At 42.1% G+C, this 16,028-nt stretch overlaps 1 protein-coding gene across 5 annotated transcripts in view; it reads left to right on the plus strand.

The window, feature by feature from the left end:
- Positions 1–15,991, plus strand: part of CACNB4 (calcium voltage-gated channel auxiliary subunit beta 4) — a 100,621-nt gene extending 84,630 nt beyond the window's left edge. For 2 of the 5 annotated variants that reach the window (XM_063340307.1, XM_063340309.1), the window contains 4 exons: positions 741–892; positions 2,060–2,155; positions 8,224–8,409; positions 12,440–15,991. In XM_063340307.1, coding sequence (XP_063196377.1) covers positions 741–892; positions 2,060–2,155; positions 8,224–8,409; positions 12,440–12,700 — 695 coding nt within the window. In that variant the 3' untranslated portion in view covers positions 12,701–15,991. Of the gene's footprint in view, positions 1–740; positions 893–2,059; positions 2,156–8,223; positions 8,410–9,025; positions 9,092–9,752; positions 9,806–12,439 lie in introns of those variants that run through there. The other 3 variants (XR_010071876.1, XR_010071875.1, XM_063340310.1) reach the window with 3 other exon arrangements.
- The last annotated feature ends 37 nt before the right edge of the window (positions 15,992–16,028 follow it).

Raw genomic sequence — 16,028 nt, forward strand, 5'->3', positions numbered from 1 at the left:
CTTCTTGTGCCTGTGAACGTACGTTGCTCCGAGGAACAGCTCTTAGGCAAATTAAATGCATGTGAGTTGCTGACACACAGCTCTTTTGTACTTTGGTGTAACTTAGAGGCTTCAATTTGCACTGAGTTAGCATCTAGTTAAAATTCATCACATGCATGCGCGTGATTAAGAAGGATCAGAACAATGAATATCAAAAATACAACTTACATGGCAATAAATTTCTCCTTTTTCTTCAGACAAAAGTGCTTTGGTGTGAACATTGCCATTAGTGTCGTCTTAAATAATACCCTGTCAATTATTTATCATAAACAAAATTTTGTGGTTATAGAATTAGGAGGTCACAGTTCTGCTTTTCATACAGACTCTTGTTTAAGTTAAATCAGAATTGCAATCCAAGAACAAAAAATTTTTAAGGGATATCAACACATCACTTGTTATCTGAGATAAAAAAAATCTTATGACTCCTGAGCTATTTAGCAGATTTGGAAAATATGCTTTAGCCCGTTTTGTGTTAATAGAAATGTGCATATAATTGTACCCAATGTTTAAATACACTGGTATTATAAATTAACATAGTACATATGTATTTTCAGGCAACAAAATTATCTCCAAATTTAAAAATTGCCTTGAGTAATAGGTTATTCTGTGGTAAATTCTATGAAAATAAATGAGCGATGATGTTTTTGTCTTAAGTAATGCTGGGGTTGAATGGCTTCACCTGTTTTATTTTCCTTTACCAGCCGAAGTACAGAGTGAAATTGAAAGAATCTTTGAGCTGGCGAGGTCCTTACAACTGGTTGTCCTAGATGCAGACACTATCAATCACCCCGCACAACTTATCAAGACATCTTTAGCTCCAATTATCGTCCATGTTAAAGTGTCTTCTCCAAAGGTAATGTATCTCACCCTTGAAAGACGTGCATTTGAGAGGGACCTGGCGGGCAGTGTGGGAGGGAGCAGTGTGCTATCTGCTCCTGAAGAAATTTAGAGATCTTAAGGGTAATGAAAAAGGCTTCTGTAAGAATGTGGCAAGCCTTGTTAATGTGGAAGGTTGTGGGCAATACCTAATTCTCGGGCAGGTTAGTGTCCCAGAGGACAGGGCCGTCGTTTAGTGGGACCTTGGCAGGCTGCAGAAACGAGCTGTCAGGAACCTCTTGAAGTTCAGGAAATACCAACTCCTGCCCCTGGGCTGGAGTAGCCCCCACCCCAGGGCTGGGGAGCGGCTCTGCGGCCGGGGGGTCTTGGGGGATGACAGTTTGGACAGGAGCGAGCAGTGTGCCCTTGCAGCAGGGAATTGGCTGCATGTCCGGCTGGACGAGCAACAGTGCATCAGTCCTGGCGCAGAGGTGGTGGGATCTCCTTGGAAGTGTTCAAAACTCGGGACAAGGACGGGAGCAATCTGATCCAGCCGCCTTACTGGGAGTGAGGGCTTGGCACAGACACCTCTAGAGGTCCTTCCAATTCAAAAAATGCTCTGTTCTTCTATCACCAATTTTCTTTAAACTTCACAGAGAAATAATTTAGGACTCCTAACTTTTCTGCCCTTTAAATTCTAGTAATGAACACAGTGGAAGGAAAAAAAATAAAAAGGTAATATGAACTGTGTGTGTAAAATACCTTCTATACCCAAAATGCACCTCAAACAGATTAAATTAAAGCGTTATTGCTACACAATGTAACATGCTGCTACTGACGTGCCACAGTCAATCCAGCAATCCAGTATAATTCTGTATATGTGTAATTTTTGTGGTCCTGCAGAAGATTACATTTGTCAAAAATAACCTATTGCTTCAAGCAGAGTAAAGCAAAATCACCATTCACACTGCATTTGGAATATTTGCAAGGGATCAAACGTGATGCAGAGGGAAATGCGCACAGCTTTCAGGGAGGTTATCAGAAAGGTTTGTGCTTTTATTCAAGGACAATATTTTATCCATTTTGTTAAACATGATGGAGAGCTTCTGAACTTGGTAATCCTCCGATGGGGTGTTTTATGGAGCTCTGAGCTTTACGGAGATACGCGATTCTTCAACTCACATTTTCCTTTTTCCTCTGCCAGGTTTTGCAGCGACTGATTAAGTCTAGAGGCAAGTCACAAAGTAAACACTTGAACGTTCAGTTGGTGGCAGCTGATAAACTTGCACAATGCCCACCAGTAAGTACAGAAGAAAGGCTAAAGAGCTTGTAATACGTGGAGTTTTAAAGATTTCTGCTGTGCTGGTCCTTGATTGTAGCTGAGTTGATACGTTATCATGTCCCTTTATGGCGATTCAGGCAGCCCTGCAACCGCAACCCTCGACCAGCTTTTATTGCTGAGAAACAAGTTGTTTGATACTTTCCTCCTGATTATCTCCTGTGCTGGGTTTATGATGATCTTTGCCAAGGTGACAGGTCACAAATGACATGTATGGTAAAACTGATGTACTAGCACATGAGCGAATTACATCATTTGTGAAACAGTGCTATCTTAGCGTCTCAAAGGGCCAAAGTCTCGGACTCCTGATGCAGCAACGCCTGCAAGCCGTTCTGGTTACCTCATAGGAGCACAGTCACTGCTCACCAACCATTTTATCAAAGACACTAATTACTCACCTTGAATCGCCTGCTGCTGAAGGAGCAGAGGTCTGGGAGAGCTGATGAGGCAGGCAGTGCTGTGCGGAGAAGCCGTACGGGTGTTTGGACAGGGCGGCTCAAACTTGCTTTTAGTTTTGAAAACCACACCTGGTTTCAGCAAAAGAGAAAGCCACTCAGTAGAAACAAACTTGGATGAGGACTTTGGTCCTCGTTGGTCTGGTAACATCGCTCTGGTAGCACAGAGACTGCTGTTCGTACTGGGGCAATGGTCAGACACTCCAGCCTACGGCTGGCCATATCGCCCATCTTTCTCATGCCAGAGAACTGTGAGGAGAAATCAGATTAATTCTGAGAAATTCAGAATAGGCACTGGGAAGGTTTCCCTGCTCGTATTCTCTGATTTAAAATAGGCAAAGTGCTGACAAAAGAAATGTCTTGGAACAATCTAGGAACAAATTTGGGAGTTGGGATCAGCAGAACGAATGCCCGACCCTCATGGTCAGATAATGCTTCTAGAAGACTTTGCCTTCTGTTATGTAGACCTTAAAGAGATTGCCTCCATTTCAGATGGCTTTTAGTCTCGACTCAAATGAAAGTAACAAAGTTCAAGGAGCTTTCATTCTGCAGTACTGATCTACAAGGATTTACTTCCATGGAACTCGGTTTTGTTTGCTCGTAAGATACCAAACTTCACAGCCTCCTCTTCTCTTGTCGCCATTGGCCATAAAAAAGATAATTCAGGTATTTCTGGGCACTCCACCTAAATTACAGCGATAGATGTTGCTTTCTAACTGTTCCTGCTGGTAGGAATTGAGGCTGAGACCCATCTCCTTTAGGCCAGTGCTCTCACACCCCTCAGATGTTGGTGGTGGGAGTGGCGGCACTCCATCCAGCGGAAAGGGAGACCTGGAGAGAGCTTTCTCCTTCTCTCTCCTCCTCTTGCCCGCTGCTTGGCCTTTCAGGTTAGTTGGTTCCTGCCATCAGGTGGACCTCACCTAATTGCAAGCCAGTGTGTGGAGGCTGCTCCGCCTCTTTCCTCAGCAGCGTCGCCTCCTCCTGCCCACATGGAAGAGTTGGGCCCCTCTCTGGCCTCAGCTCTGCCCAATCATTCCGCCTTGGTTTAGCCAGAGTGTGGGGTAATTCCACGGGTACAGGAAAATACCTTTCTGGAAAATACCATTTCAAGCTGCTGACGCTGCCGGCAAGTTCAGGTTATGTTTACTCAGTAGTTTCAGCCAAATGCAAAGTGAGGAATAATTAATGTGGGTCTGTCAAACTTCGAATTTTGGCAGGTTTTGCAATGTTTTGGTGTATGTTCAGGCTAGATTCACACTGGAATGTTAGAAAGCAGAGAAAAAAGGTAATAAGTTTGACTGAAATTCCTGTCCTCCTTACCTAAAAGCGGAAGGGTTTGTGTCCAGAATGGGAGAGATATGGTTCAAATTCCACATTTGCCTGATATAGAGCAAGAATTTAAATAATCCAGAAAAGTGCTGGTGGTATGCGGGAGGTATATCTCCCACCAGTTAAATACACTTTCGCAGTGCTCACCGTGCCTCAGAGCACTTGCTGTTTCCCTGGCGGTGTGGATTTCGCAGCCGCCCTCCTGCCCCCTCACCCCGCTTGCAGATGTCCAAAGCGGTAGATGGTGACTGCCTCTGCCTCCAGCTGGTTGTGTCCCTGCAAAGACCTGTAAGCTTCTGGTTACGGTAACTGTAGATCATTTTGCTCACTGTCTCGTCCTTGTTTTCCACTTCGAGCAGCCCTGAAAGATGTTCAGGCCATCTCGAGTTCTTCTGGGGCGCTCAGCTATATTATGTTTCTCACGTGTCACTTTCTACTGAATTGTTATCTCTTAAACTGATGACAGAGAATTCCTGTGAGCCATTCAGGTCCCATTAACCAAAACAAAATTGCACACTTTTCTGGAGTACAGAATAATTTCTATAAAAGCATTTACCATCCTAGCTCTTACTGGGTGTGAGCCCAGTCAAATGGAGTGGCACCTGCACCCGTTTGGATATGGCTTGTGGTATTTACACCGAGCTGTCACTGAGTGTACGCACAGAACAGTCCACTGCGCATTCTTCTCATTTGAAAGGTGTATTTATTCTTCCACCTGCACAGAGAAGGCTCTGCATGTGTCACCGCCCTGTTTGCTCTTTATATAGTGATTTCCTCTTATTCCACTTAGGTTTGCTCATATCAGTTGGAGTGAGGCAGGTCGCGGCGTGGATGGAAATAAACAGCGTGCAGCAGCAGATGCACGTTGTAGCTGACTCCTTGCGTCATGGCACTTAGAGTGTCCATCCCCAGGATCCTGTAAACTCTGGCTTAACACCCAACCCCGTAACTGTATTTTGTTGCCTAAGGCAACAAAGTGAGACCCTGACTAGATAAAAAAAATATTTCCAGATTTCAGGGTGTCCGGATTTCAAACATGTACCTGCTCAGAGGCTGCCTGCCACTCTGAGTCGCGCAGCAGCCCTCTGCAGAAACCACCCGAGCGGTTTCGCACTGTTTGATTTCAAGAAAGTTGTTGCTGACTTGGAGCACTCGAGGGGAGATGACAGTCTTGCTTAACTTTAAGTTGAAGGAAGTTGATCCATGATTTAATGAAGTAAAAGTATACTGCTAAGACCACTGACGCTGCTGGCTGTCTTGGGCACTGTGACCTGCTTCATACGTTTTGCAGCTCAAATTCCTGCTAGAGGAGTGTTTGTTTAAAGTGAAGGTACTTGCAAACCATAAAAACCTCGATTTTTTTTCATTTGCTGAGAGCCAGCCTTAAGTAATCAGATGGTGCTGTATGTCTAGACATTTTAAAAATAGCTGTCTTTTTTGGCATATTCAAGTTCAAGAACCGCTTTCATTATTAATTCCTCGCTAATCTTTCACTGATGCTGCTGAAGCCGGTGCTGGGCCTGCCTCTCACTGCGTGACTGCGTTAAGCGGGAGCGTTACGTGGCTCAGGGAAACATGAACTGCACTAACCATACAGCTTTAAATACACTAGTCATATACAGCTCATTATGATGATTTCTTTTTTAAACGTTTGGATTCGTGCCAATGCTGAGAGAGGGTACGTATCCCTCTGGTCTATTTGGTACGACCTAAAAATACCAGAAATTACACTCCAGTGGAACTAAAACGCATTGGCATAATGAAAAATAGCCAGTACCTCAGCTATATGTACAAGTTCAGATCCCTCCTCCTCCTCAGGTCCATCTCTGTCCTTGCAGTTCTGTTTGGGGCATCTTTTCCCCTGGAGCCTGAGTTCACCTTCCCCAGCCCCTGGGAGTTAGATGCAATTTGGGATTGCCCTTGGCTCCACTAATTGAGGGTGCTGATGTGGGGTAATGCACCTCGAATATTTCACAGGCTGGAACTAGACGATCTTTAAGGTCCCTTCCAACCCAAACCATTCTGTGATTCTGTGATACAGTAAACCAAAAGAAAGTGCAGAGGACGGTGCAACTAATTTTCTCTTCAGGAAAGAGCGCTGATTTAATGTATATCACTGAAGAAGTACTAGTATATGGAAATGCCCGTTTGATAACTATTTTATGCATGTAGTTAGAAAATATTGTGGTGAATAAAATGCATTGTAAGGGGAACTGGGAAGAAATTGCTTTGCTCCATGACCCTTACAAACAAGGATCTCCTTGAAAGATTCTGTCCTCCCAAATACACAGAAGTAGAGCAAGCACAGTTTAGCTATGAGCTGAACTGTTAAATGCAAGAAAAAGCCCGAGCGCTTTCCCTGTAATTTATTTTCCCTGTGAAACACTGTAGAGCCCTGGAATCAGGTTCCTGCCAGTTCTGCAGCTTTTCCCCATGACCCTCAAATGCCAGCCTGCAGGGCTCGCCGTTACCGGCCCTGGGGTCATTTTACAGTCAGCAGTTCAAAAGGTGACAGTTCTACTGCAACTATTAAAAGTTCTTCTTCCCTAAATTCAATTTAATTGTGATCACTGTCAAAATACCACATGAAGCTACGTACCGTCACAGAACGGGGTGGTTTAGGTGCGCTAACTGGAGTGTTAGCTGTGCGTTAACTGGAATGTTAGCTGTGCGCTTCTTGGAGGTGCCCGAAGACGTTACCCGAGAAGGAAGGGAGCCGTGGGCAGCAGGAGTGGCGTTCCCCTCTCCCATCTCTGTCTTACCTCCACCTTCCTGCACCTTTACTTATGCCAATGCCACGTTTTATCAACTGATCCAGGTTAAAAAGAACAGTTTGAGAAGCAGTTCCCCAGTTTAGCAGGAGGAGGTTGGAGGGCGCTGGAAGAGTATTCATTGACCCACTGGCTGGTAAAAGCCCCCGCAGCTGAAAACAGGCCTTGAGACAGAATTACCTGGCAACCTGCAAAGCGGAGTTTTGTAGAAAAAGCCAGCGTTGCCCTCAAACCGGCGGCTGGCGACGCAAGGAATGAGCAGCGCAGGAAAACTGCTCACTAGTCTCAGACCAGAAAATGACTATTCATTGTATTCCAAGTGTAATACTTTGATTTCAGTATTTTCCAAAGCAAAGTATATGTAAGCAAACCACATTCTTTTATTTCCTAATTTAAGTATGTTTGAATTACTAACTTCTTACTCACTTCTTCCTAACTTCTTCCACAAATGATGATGTGAGTGATACAATGGAATATGTAGTGTATCAACGTGTGTTTAAATAGCAAAAAGGAGGGTGTAAAGGGTATGGATAAATGGAGATGTAGTGATGTAAAAGGATGTAGTGTTAAAGTATTCCTAGTAGAAGGCAACTCCACACTTGCTGGCAGAGGAGGAAACGTTTCTCTACCAGGAGAGAATAAATTAAAAAATAAATAAAATGGCTTTAGTATTAAAGTAAGTTCTGGACCAGACTCTGGGGCAGAAGGTAGGTGCGTGGTAGAGATTTCTGATAAATTCACCATGCAGTTTCACATCTTATTCTGGAGATGTCAGCTCTGTGGATATTGGCTAGGTCTATGAATACGCACGGAGGAAGAAGCAGCCTGTGGTTTGTATCGGTTACTCTTAACACCTGCAACGCCTGCACTTATTTTTCATTTCCTGTGCTATTGGCACAATAGTTTTTTTCCACTAAGGCGTGAGTTAAGGTTAAAGATGAGGTACAAAATTTCACTGCTGTTTATATTTCTCTGGAGGGACTCAGTTTACGGTGGTTCAGTATCAATAGCCTTGCTGAAGCAGAAGTCCCACTGCGGACGGAACCGCACGCTGCGTTTGCTCAAGTGGAAACTGTTTTAGGGGCATCGTCACCCTAGAAGTGTGTTCGCAGTTAGGGTGAGAGAAGTGCGTGTGAGTCCTCGGGTTCAAAACCAACGGCAGGCACCCCTGTTACTCTGACGTCTAGCTTCAGTCCCTGTCTTAGAGCAAAATAAATTCATTAAAGGAGCCTCGTGCCTTTGAGCGTGGTCGGGCTCGCGCAGCCTCTAGTGAACCTCGCTGAATACAGGGACTTCTGAGAGCCTTGGCTTTTGATCACCTTCTAAACCCACTGACGTGATTGTCTTGTGCAATCCCATGCTCTGATTCTTATTTATTGACTTTTAAAGGCATTAGCACAAGGAGAATTGTTAGACGTTTCTTGTTTTCATCTGTAACATTGTAACCAACCAAAGTTCGTTGTTGTTTTGATAGGAAATGTTTGATGTAATTTTGGATGAAAACCAGCTCGAAGATGCTTGCGAACACTTGGCAGAATATCTGGAGGCATACTGGCGTGCTACTCACACCACCAGTAGCACACCCATGACCCCTCTCCTTGGGCGGAATTTAGGATCCACCGCGCTTTCACCATACCCTGCTGCGATCTCTGGATTACAGGTATGAAAATCCATTTCAGCCCCAAACCCCAGGGCAGATCAGGTGGGGGTTTTAATTTATGGGGAAATAGCGTAATAGGCTTTATAAAGCATAATTTACGTTTGTTTCGTGAGTTGTTATTCACTGTTTGGCCACTGCCAGCAGTAAGAAGGCAAGGCAAGGCCCGTAGTCGGCGAGTGCTGAAGCGCTGTCGCCGCGCTTGCTTTCGTGGGAAATAAAACGGCCATGAATTCTCTGGCAAGGAGCGAGTTCTTGAGGAAGAGTTAAATGACGCTCTGCCAAGTGGTGGTGTAGCCGTATTAGAAAACAGCCTTTTTTTAACCTGGAAAAAGTGCCATTGCAAATGAGCCCCTGTCAGAGTGCGAGTCAGCGTGTAGAGTATGTGACAGCAGTCGCGCTAACAGCTGCCGTATTTTAGAATGCAGAACAGTGTCTGCAATGGTCCCTCTTATTTCTTCCCTCATAACTTCACAAAGCATTCGCTTTTGGGTGAAAAACTTCCATGCTTGTCTCTTGTATCAGCAAAATGCCTTCACCTTTTTGAGTTCTTTTGAGTGTGAATAAAATACATATTTTTTTACCCATTGAAAAAAATTCTGACCATTTTTTTCCACAGGGATAGCTCAAAAACGGCTGAACTTTGAAACTTCAAACGTGGCATGTAAATAGTCCTTAATGAGAAGTACGTGCTTTACTAAATTTGAAAACAGAAAATGTTTTTGATTAATAGTTATGAATGCTTGAGAAGATCAGGATTGCAGCGAACTTTTAAGTCTGAAAGTCTCAAAAGGAGTTGTGTATGTGTGTGACTTTCTAGGAGTGTGCATTTGCTAATGTACGTCAAAAGTAGAGTTGAGAGAATGACATTTAATGAATAATTCACCTGACAAATTTAACCTCTGTTCTGCTTGTAGAGTATCTGGAAGCAGGTAACAGTTCTGAAGGAAATGATGAGTTGTTCAGTGTGTTCAGTTAACATAAAGCTGTTTTTTCTGTGAGTGAACTGCACTTCACTGAAGGTGCATGATACTTGATGCTCACGTTTCTAATGCTGTGCTTGATTTTATTAGGATCAGTAAGTCACTGTTTCCTGACTGGCTGAACGCACAAGCACTGTTCTATTACTAATGACATGCACATGTAAAGTGTTGTTTCCATTTTCACTTGCCTTAAAAGTTCAGTTTTCCATCCCTTCATGACAATAAAATACCATCTGCAGAACTTTCACCTCTTCAGTTTCATTTTGAAAACTGGGTGTATCCACAGAATTTTTTTCAGGCATTTATTTCTCTCTGATCAATGGACACCAGCAGTAACTGTGAAATGTTGCTCCATTTACTTAGGGAAAACTCACACTGAAGATGAAAATCACCCCTGTGCAGTGGGCTGGCTGAAGGTATGCATCACTTAATCCCCACTTCACCCTAATCGTGAAGGCTTAGGTGGGACTTGAATGGTGCTAGTTCTCTGCAGAGGGGTCACTTTCTCCCTGAGTCAATGGCGCCCAGCTGGAGGCTGCTGGATTTGGCTTTCGGTGCCACTCCAGTGTTCAGCCCCACGTAAAGAGTTCTCATGTTGTACATGCTTACCTCGCAGTAAAGACTTCCATCATCTGAAGTGCTTAGCCACCGCGAGGCTTTATACTAAGTCAAGCCTTCAGAAGGATTTGCATCAGTTTTAACTGAAATGATGGCAAGATGGTAATTAAAGCACTCGTGCAAATCCTAAGAATTAAACTAGCTTAGGTGCTTATGATATATTGAATTTATACTTACGACCTTGTGACTCCTTCTCACCTGATCCTTTGGGGAACTGAATACCAGAAGCCCAGAGCCTCGTGTAACAGTCACGCCTGAGAACGGTACAGATTTGCTGGGACGATCTGTACATACTTCACCTAATCAGGACTTAGGAGTATCTCTTTTTTACTTGATTGTGGCCTGGGCTTTAGTTTACTGGAAACTGAAACTTCTTATTTAACTTAAGTCTTCGGGCTTCGTGACGGTCACCAGGGTGAAGTTAAATGGCACAGAATCAGAGGAATCGGGGAAAAAAAGAGAGGGTATATGCGACAGTGTGCTCTCGCTGTGTCCCATCGCACCATGTGTGGTACTCCTGCCAAAGCCAGTGGTCACCGTGTCCTTGGTCGTGACCTCGCCTAAAAGGGGAAGATGCCAATGTTGAGCTGTGTGTGTTTGCAGTCCTCAATAGGAAGAGTAAATTTTGTCATTGCTAACTCCTAGGGGCCAGTGGTGCGCCCTTGTACCTAATCCCTGGTTAGCTCTAAACCTACAGTCTAGTCTAATTTCAGCAAATGGCCTTAAATCCTGTAAGTCAGCTTTCGGGGATGTGTGTCCCTTAGGCTCCAGGGCATTTGCATTTTAAGTCCACTACTGCAGAAAACATAACGCAGCTTATCATTCCAATTGCACTGCTGGATCAAAAGTTATTTTGGGGCATAAGACCAGCATGCAGCCACACCAGTTTTGTGCCACGCTTACACCTCTCGGGAGGTAAATAGGGGGATTGCAATCAAGGCAGGGAGACGGGAAGGCTTCCAGAAAGGAGCAGGTTGCAGCCAGGCCACTAAATTACTACAGGGAAGATCGAGAGTGTGAGCACACAAAGGTAAAGTTGCAGTTGATTAGGTGATTATATATGAAAATTGTATGCCCAGGCCAAATAAAGATGAGAAGTGTAATTTGTGAAGAAAATATGTGGACTTTGACTTATAATGACTACTAAAACATGATGCAATAGGGAAAACTTGGGGATAATGTGGTAGAAGTTGCTGCCCAGTAGCCGTGTGTGTGAATTTGCAGAAGGGCACCTTTTCCGTGCCAGCTCGTAATGTGGCATCTCTCCCTGAGTAACCTTGGGAGCATCGATCCACAGAAGGAGATGTGACACCGCATCTGCTGTGCTGTAAATGTACACCCGTCGGCACAGTTACTGCCCCGCGCAGACAAGCCTTTTGTTATAAATTATGCAGCTCAACAGTTGCCATCCAGAGAGGGTGCAGCAGTAGGAGGAAGGTTTTCAGAGCACAGGGAGCATCGGTCGGCATTTCCGAACTGAGAGGAGCAGACGATGCCGTCTGTGCTCGGGAACCTGAGGCCACAAGAGTGCAGCCACAGCGGCAGCATTCTCTGGGCAGGGACAGCATCAGGAAAATGACATTGGGTGTGTTATCTGGAGAAAGAAGAGTATTGCCCAAGTTAGTTCTGAGAGCACGGATGGCTATACTCCTGAGAGGTGTAACGTGTGATCACAGCTAACAAAATACGTTTTCCGGCTACTTCTTCATTGTGCCAGTTTACAGGCAAAAAATATGAACTGATTTTGTTCATGAGACAAATATAGCATATTATGGGAACGTGAGGATAGCAAAAGCAAAACCCTTTAATTAATAAATAATCTTAGAAAAGGATTTTTTGTCAACATATTTAAAATATTTATTATGTTTTAGTTGAATGAATTTTTTGATACCTAATCATTTTAGCCACGCCTTAGCTGCCTGGTGAACAGTCCACCATTTGTTTGGTCATACGAAGGTTCTTAAACAGGGCTCAGAACCGCACCTTTTTAAAAAAAACAAAAACAAAAACAAAAACACCAACCAAACAAAAAACCCCAAAAAACAACAAACACCTTCAGATGTTTTCTAAAACCACATAAATCAGTGCTCAAAATTTTCTAAGCAAAATAGAAGCATGAATGTTATGTTCATGATCAGAGAAAAGTGATAAATGCTGAATACATCAGCTCACTTTTCATGCTAACTGGCCTGTAGTATTTAACAAGGTGAATACCGTAAGGTGCGCACTGTAATCCTGCCTTTGGTCTGCTTTCAGCTCTAGGAACCAGACTATTCTTGTAACCCATTCCTGTAGCGTACAGACTTTAATATAAAATGACTAACACAAAAGTGGATGGATTCTGAAAGACCTCAGAATAAGTCTCAAAACGTGCTAAAAACTGTCAAATATTCTTTGTCTGTATTAACGCTTGGATTCTTTGGCACTCGTAGAGCCAGCGTATGAGGCACAGCAGCCATTCTACAGAGAACTCTCCAATTGAGCGACGAAGTCTAATGACCTCAGATGAAAATTATCACAATGAAAGGGCTCGGAAGAGCAGGAACCGCTTGTCTTCCAGTTCCCAACACAGCCGAGATCACTATCCTCTAGTGGAAGAAGAATACTCTGACTCGTACCAGGACACTTACAAACCCCATAGGAACCGAGGATCCCCTGGAGGATATAGCCATGATTCACGACATAGGCTTTGAGTTCAAGAACCTGGGGAAAAATAGTATTCATCAGTTGATAACTTGCCATAACGTAGCTAGGAAAAATAAAAATAAATCATCTTAATTTGGCAGATGTACCGCGGTTATACTGAGGTTGCACTCTGCTGTCATTTGATGTTAAGTAGGGGGCAAAAAAAAAGTTACCATGCCCTTATGTTTATGCCCGATCATATAGGTTGTTTTTTGGATTTTTTTTTTTTTTTTTAGTACAGCATTTGCATTTATAGCCATACTTTTCCTTGTCGTTAGATATTAGACGCATCCGTTTGTAATTTAGGGTACTTATCAAGGCACTTATAAAATAATTTCCTGTGCTGGAAATTCCAAATGACCAGTTCCAGTTGGAACCAATTTATAAACCAATTCCTGTTGGAATTTGGGTGAATTGACTGGAAAGTCGACTTGAGCATGTTGCAAACAATTGAAAAAAATACAAATCAAAAATCTGAAAATTACAAACCGCTAGAAGCCAGAAAGTCAGCTCCAGTATTTGTTTGCTGGAAGCTCAATTTACATTTAAGGTTAGAATAAAAGGATTTATTCTAACAACTACTTATTTCCAGAATGGCTTTTTCAGACGAACCAAATGTAAACTATTGAGAGTGCCAAATATCACAAATTATTGCAGCAGTTACAAAATACTTTCCAGTTTGAAATTATTTTTAGACCTGGCATGAATGTTGCAGCAAAATGATTTCTTTAGTTTAGTCAGTACTGACATTTTTTTTTGCGGTCAGCGATGATGAACTATGACAGGATAAGGGGAAACAGAACCAGGAAAATGAACAAACGGAAGAATAGTTTGTATGGTTAGAGGTTGAGAAGTCTTTTGTTTTCCTCTCGTTTACCTGAATACAGCTAGTAGTCCCAAAATGGAACATTAGTGTATAGATACATAATAGTTTTTTCTCCCATTTTTAGTATTCTGCCTTTTTAAATGGAAAATAATACACTCTTCTTACCCAGTATGTAGAGTATCTACATTCCAGTACATCCGAGTACCTGCCTGTGTGTTACATCTTCCAAAAGCCAGAATGTCTGAAAATTCCAGCATCGCACAAGAACTCTCCAGAAGAACATCAGTTTAAATTCCAGTCATGAAATCTGAGGGAAGGGGGCAGGGTTAAATATTTCGAAATGATGAACATTTAAAATAACATATTGGTCAGAATTAGCTTGCAATAAAAATGGGAGTATCAGAAAAAAAATTGCTCACAGTAAAGTCTTAGATCTGACATTTTTGATTCAAAGAACTATGGTAAATCTTTGGAGATATCGCTGCCTTACTTCCTAACAATCACTTCTTTCCACCTACTGAGTCTTCAGTTTCTTTGAACAGATAAATTTATGTGATTGGACCTTATGTCTTACATGATCAGTGAAGCCTTAGATCCGATGTGATTGAAAAATTGACCGTAATTGACCGTTTTGTACAACCCACTGATGTCTTTAAGCAGAGACTCCTGAAATCCCCCACTGCATGCGTTTTCTAAAATTGACACACCTGTGCTGAACGTGCAGGCTTTTATGCAGGTTCACGTCAAAACTATTTTTTTTCAAAAATGAGGATCATAAACTTTTATATTTGCTTATTTTCTTCCCAAAGCCTGCTAACAGTAGGCTTTAAAAGCGTGTAGCACTAAATGAATTTCCTGAATATTACGGTTTCTTCTACTTTCTGGACCAGTTGGCAAAAATCACTGGTGTTTTTCCACCACTGTTGAGTCTGGTTATCTTCTTGATGTTAACGATGAGAAAAGGAATTCATCTCATATCTGGTACAACCAAAAACGATGTACATCTCTAGCAGCATTAAAAGACTGTGGATGCATGATTAATTTTTTAAACAACTTCACCGCCTAAAAGGCACCACTAGATGATTTGAATGGGCCGGTTACCAAAAAAAAAACCAAAACAGAGAATATCTGCATCCCTTGGAGTAACAGAGTGAAGAATGGATATGACAGACCTGATCCTGTTTCATTTTCTCAGGCTGGATGTCTGCGGATTCCCAGAGAGCATTTAGGCTGAGAAAGCGCGGCAAGATCCGGTCTGGGAATGGTAGCTTCAGCTGCCTTCTCTAATATTTTCTGCTATAGCACAGTGGAGCATTCTCCAGTAATTTTTACAAATCTTTGTTACATGTACAGCACACATACCTGCATGAGAAAGAAGGCATTAGGCAAAACATTTTTTCTATAAGCTTTAATAAGTTTCTTGTTTGTGTGCATTAAAGTATTAATTGCAAAGGATGCACTGAGATGTATAAACCTAGATTAGACAGCTCTTTATCTTTATTCTGTAGTAGCATTAGGGATCAGATCATTTAACTGCTTGAAGATATTTGCATTTTAATGGCAGGTAGCTGCGAAGCATCTACATATATTTTCTAGTAAACAAGGTTACTGCTTTATCATTTCCTAGACAAAAATGTCATTTATTTCTAGAGCCTTTTGGAGCCTTGTTTTTAAGTCTTCCATGTCATGCTAGTGAAGGGAAAGATCTACACGACACATATGCACAAATTCCATCACCTGCAGCATCTGAAGTGCCAAAACTACTTTGTTTGTTCTAACAAAAACAAGCTTGTGAGGGAAGTCATGTATTCTCTTGAAAGAACACATGGAGTTCCTTTATTATGTGGGTTTAAGTTTACTTTACTGTTGTACGTAATTAGTTTACTCTCTCCTTGCCCATCGCCCATTTAATATAAGAAACCAGTTATAAGTGATCCAGCAGGTCTCCTTGCTTGCTATTTTTTATTCTTTGGAGACAGATACATCTTTAAGTACAAATATATTGAACATGCTAATAGATGATTAATTTATTCTAGATACAAGCTATGGGAACTCTTTATTTTAAAAAGCAAATTATTTTTAGGAACCACGGTAATCAGTAAAAGCTGCGATGTTGATCAGGACATGTTAACTCATAGTATTTGTATTAGAACTTCAGCAACGCTAGCCAGCTGTATTGTGATTTATTATGCAATGGCGCTGTATAAAATTGTGAAGTTCATGTATTCCTGAATGAATACGAGTAAGACTAATTTTCCAGTCCTCATACCATTTCTTCTTGTTATTAAAATATTATTAAAGATCAGAGTTCTGTTCCTAGGCTCTGGCTTATACAGAGAATTTTTAGAAATGTTTATAAAAACTTTTTTTTCGTTGTTGTTGTTGTTATCTGAGTTTTTCATTAGGACACTTTTGGATGAATGACAATTTAGCCAATAAAGGTGATAACAACAATCTTAATATCTAAAGACAATATATGTCAGTGCATTCATATGTTTGTGAATGAATTA

This window comes from Chroicocephalus ridibundus, chromosome 7 (genome assembly GCF_963924245.1).
Source record: "Chroicocephalus ridibundus chromosome 7, bChrRid1.1, whole genome shotgun sequence".
Lineage (NCBI taxonomy): Eukaryota > Metazoa > Chordata > Aves > Charadriiformes > Laridae > Chroicocephalus > Chroicocephalus ridibundus.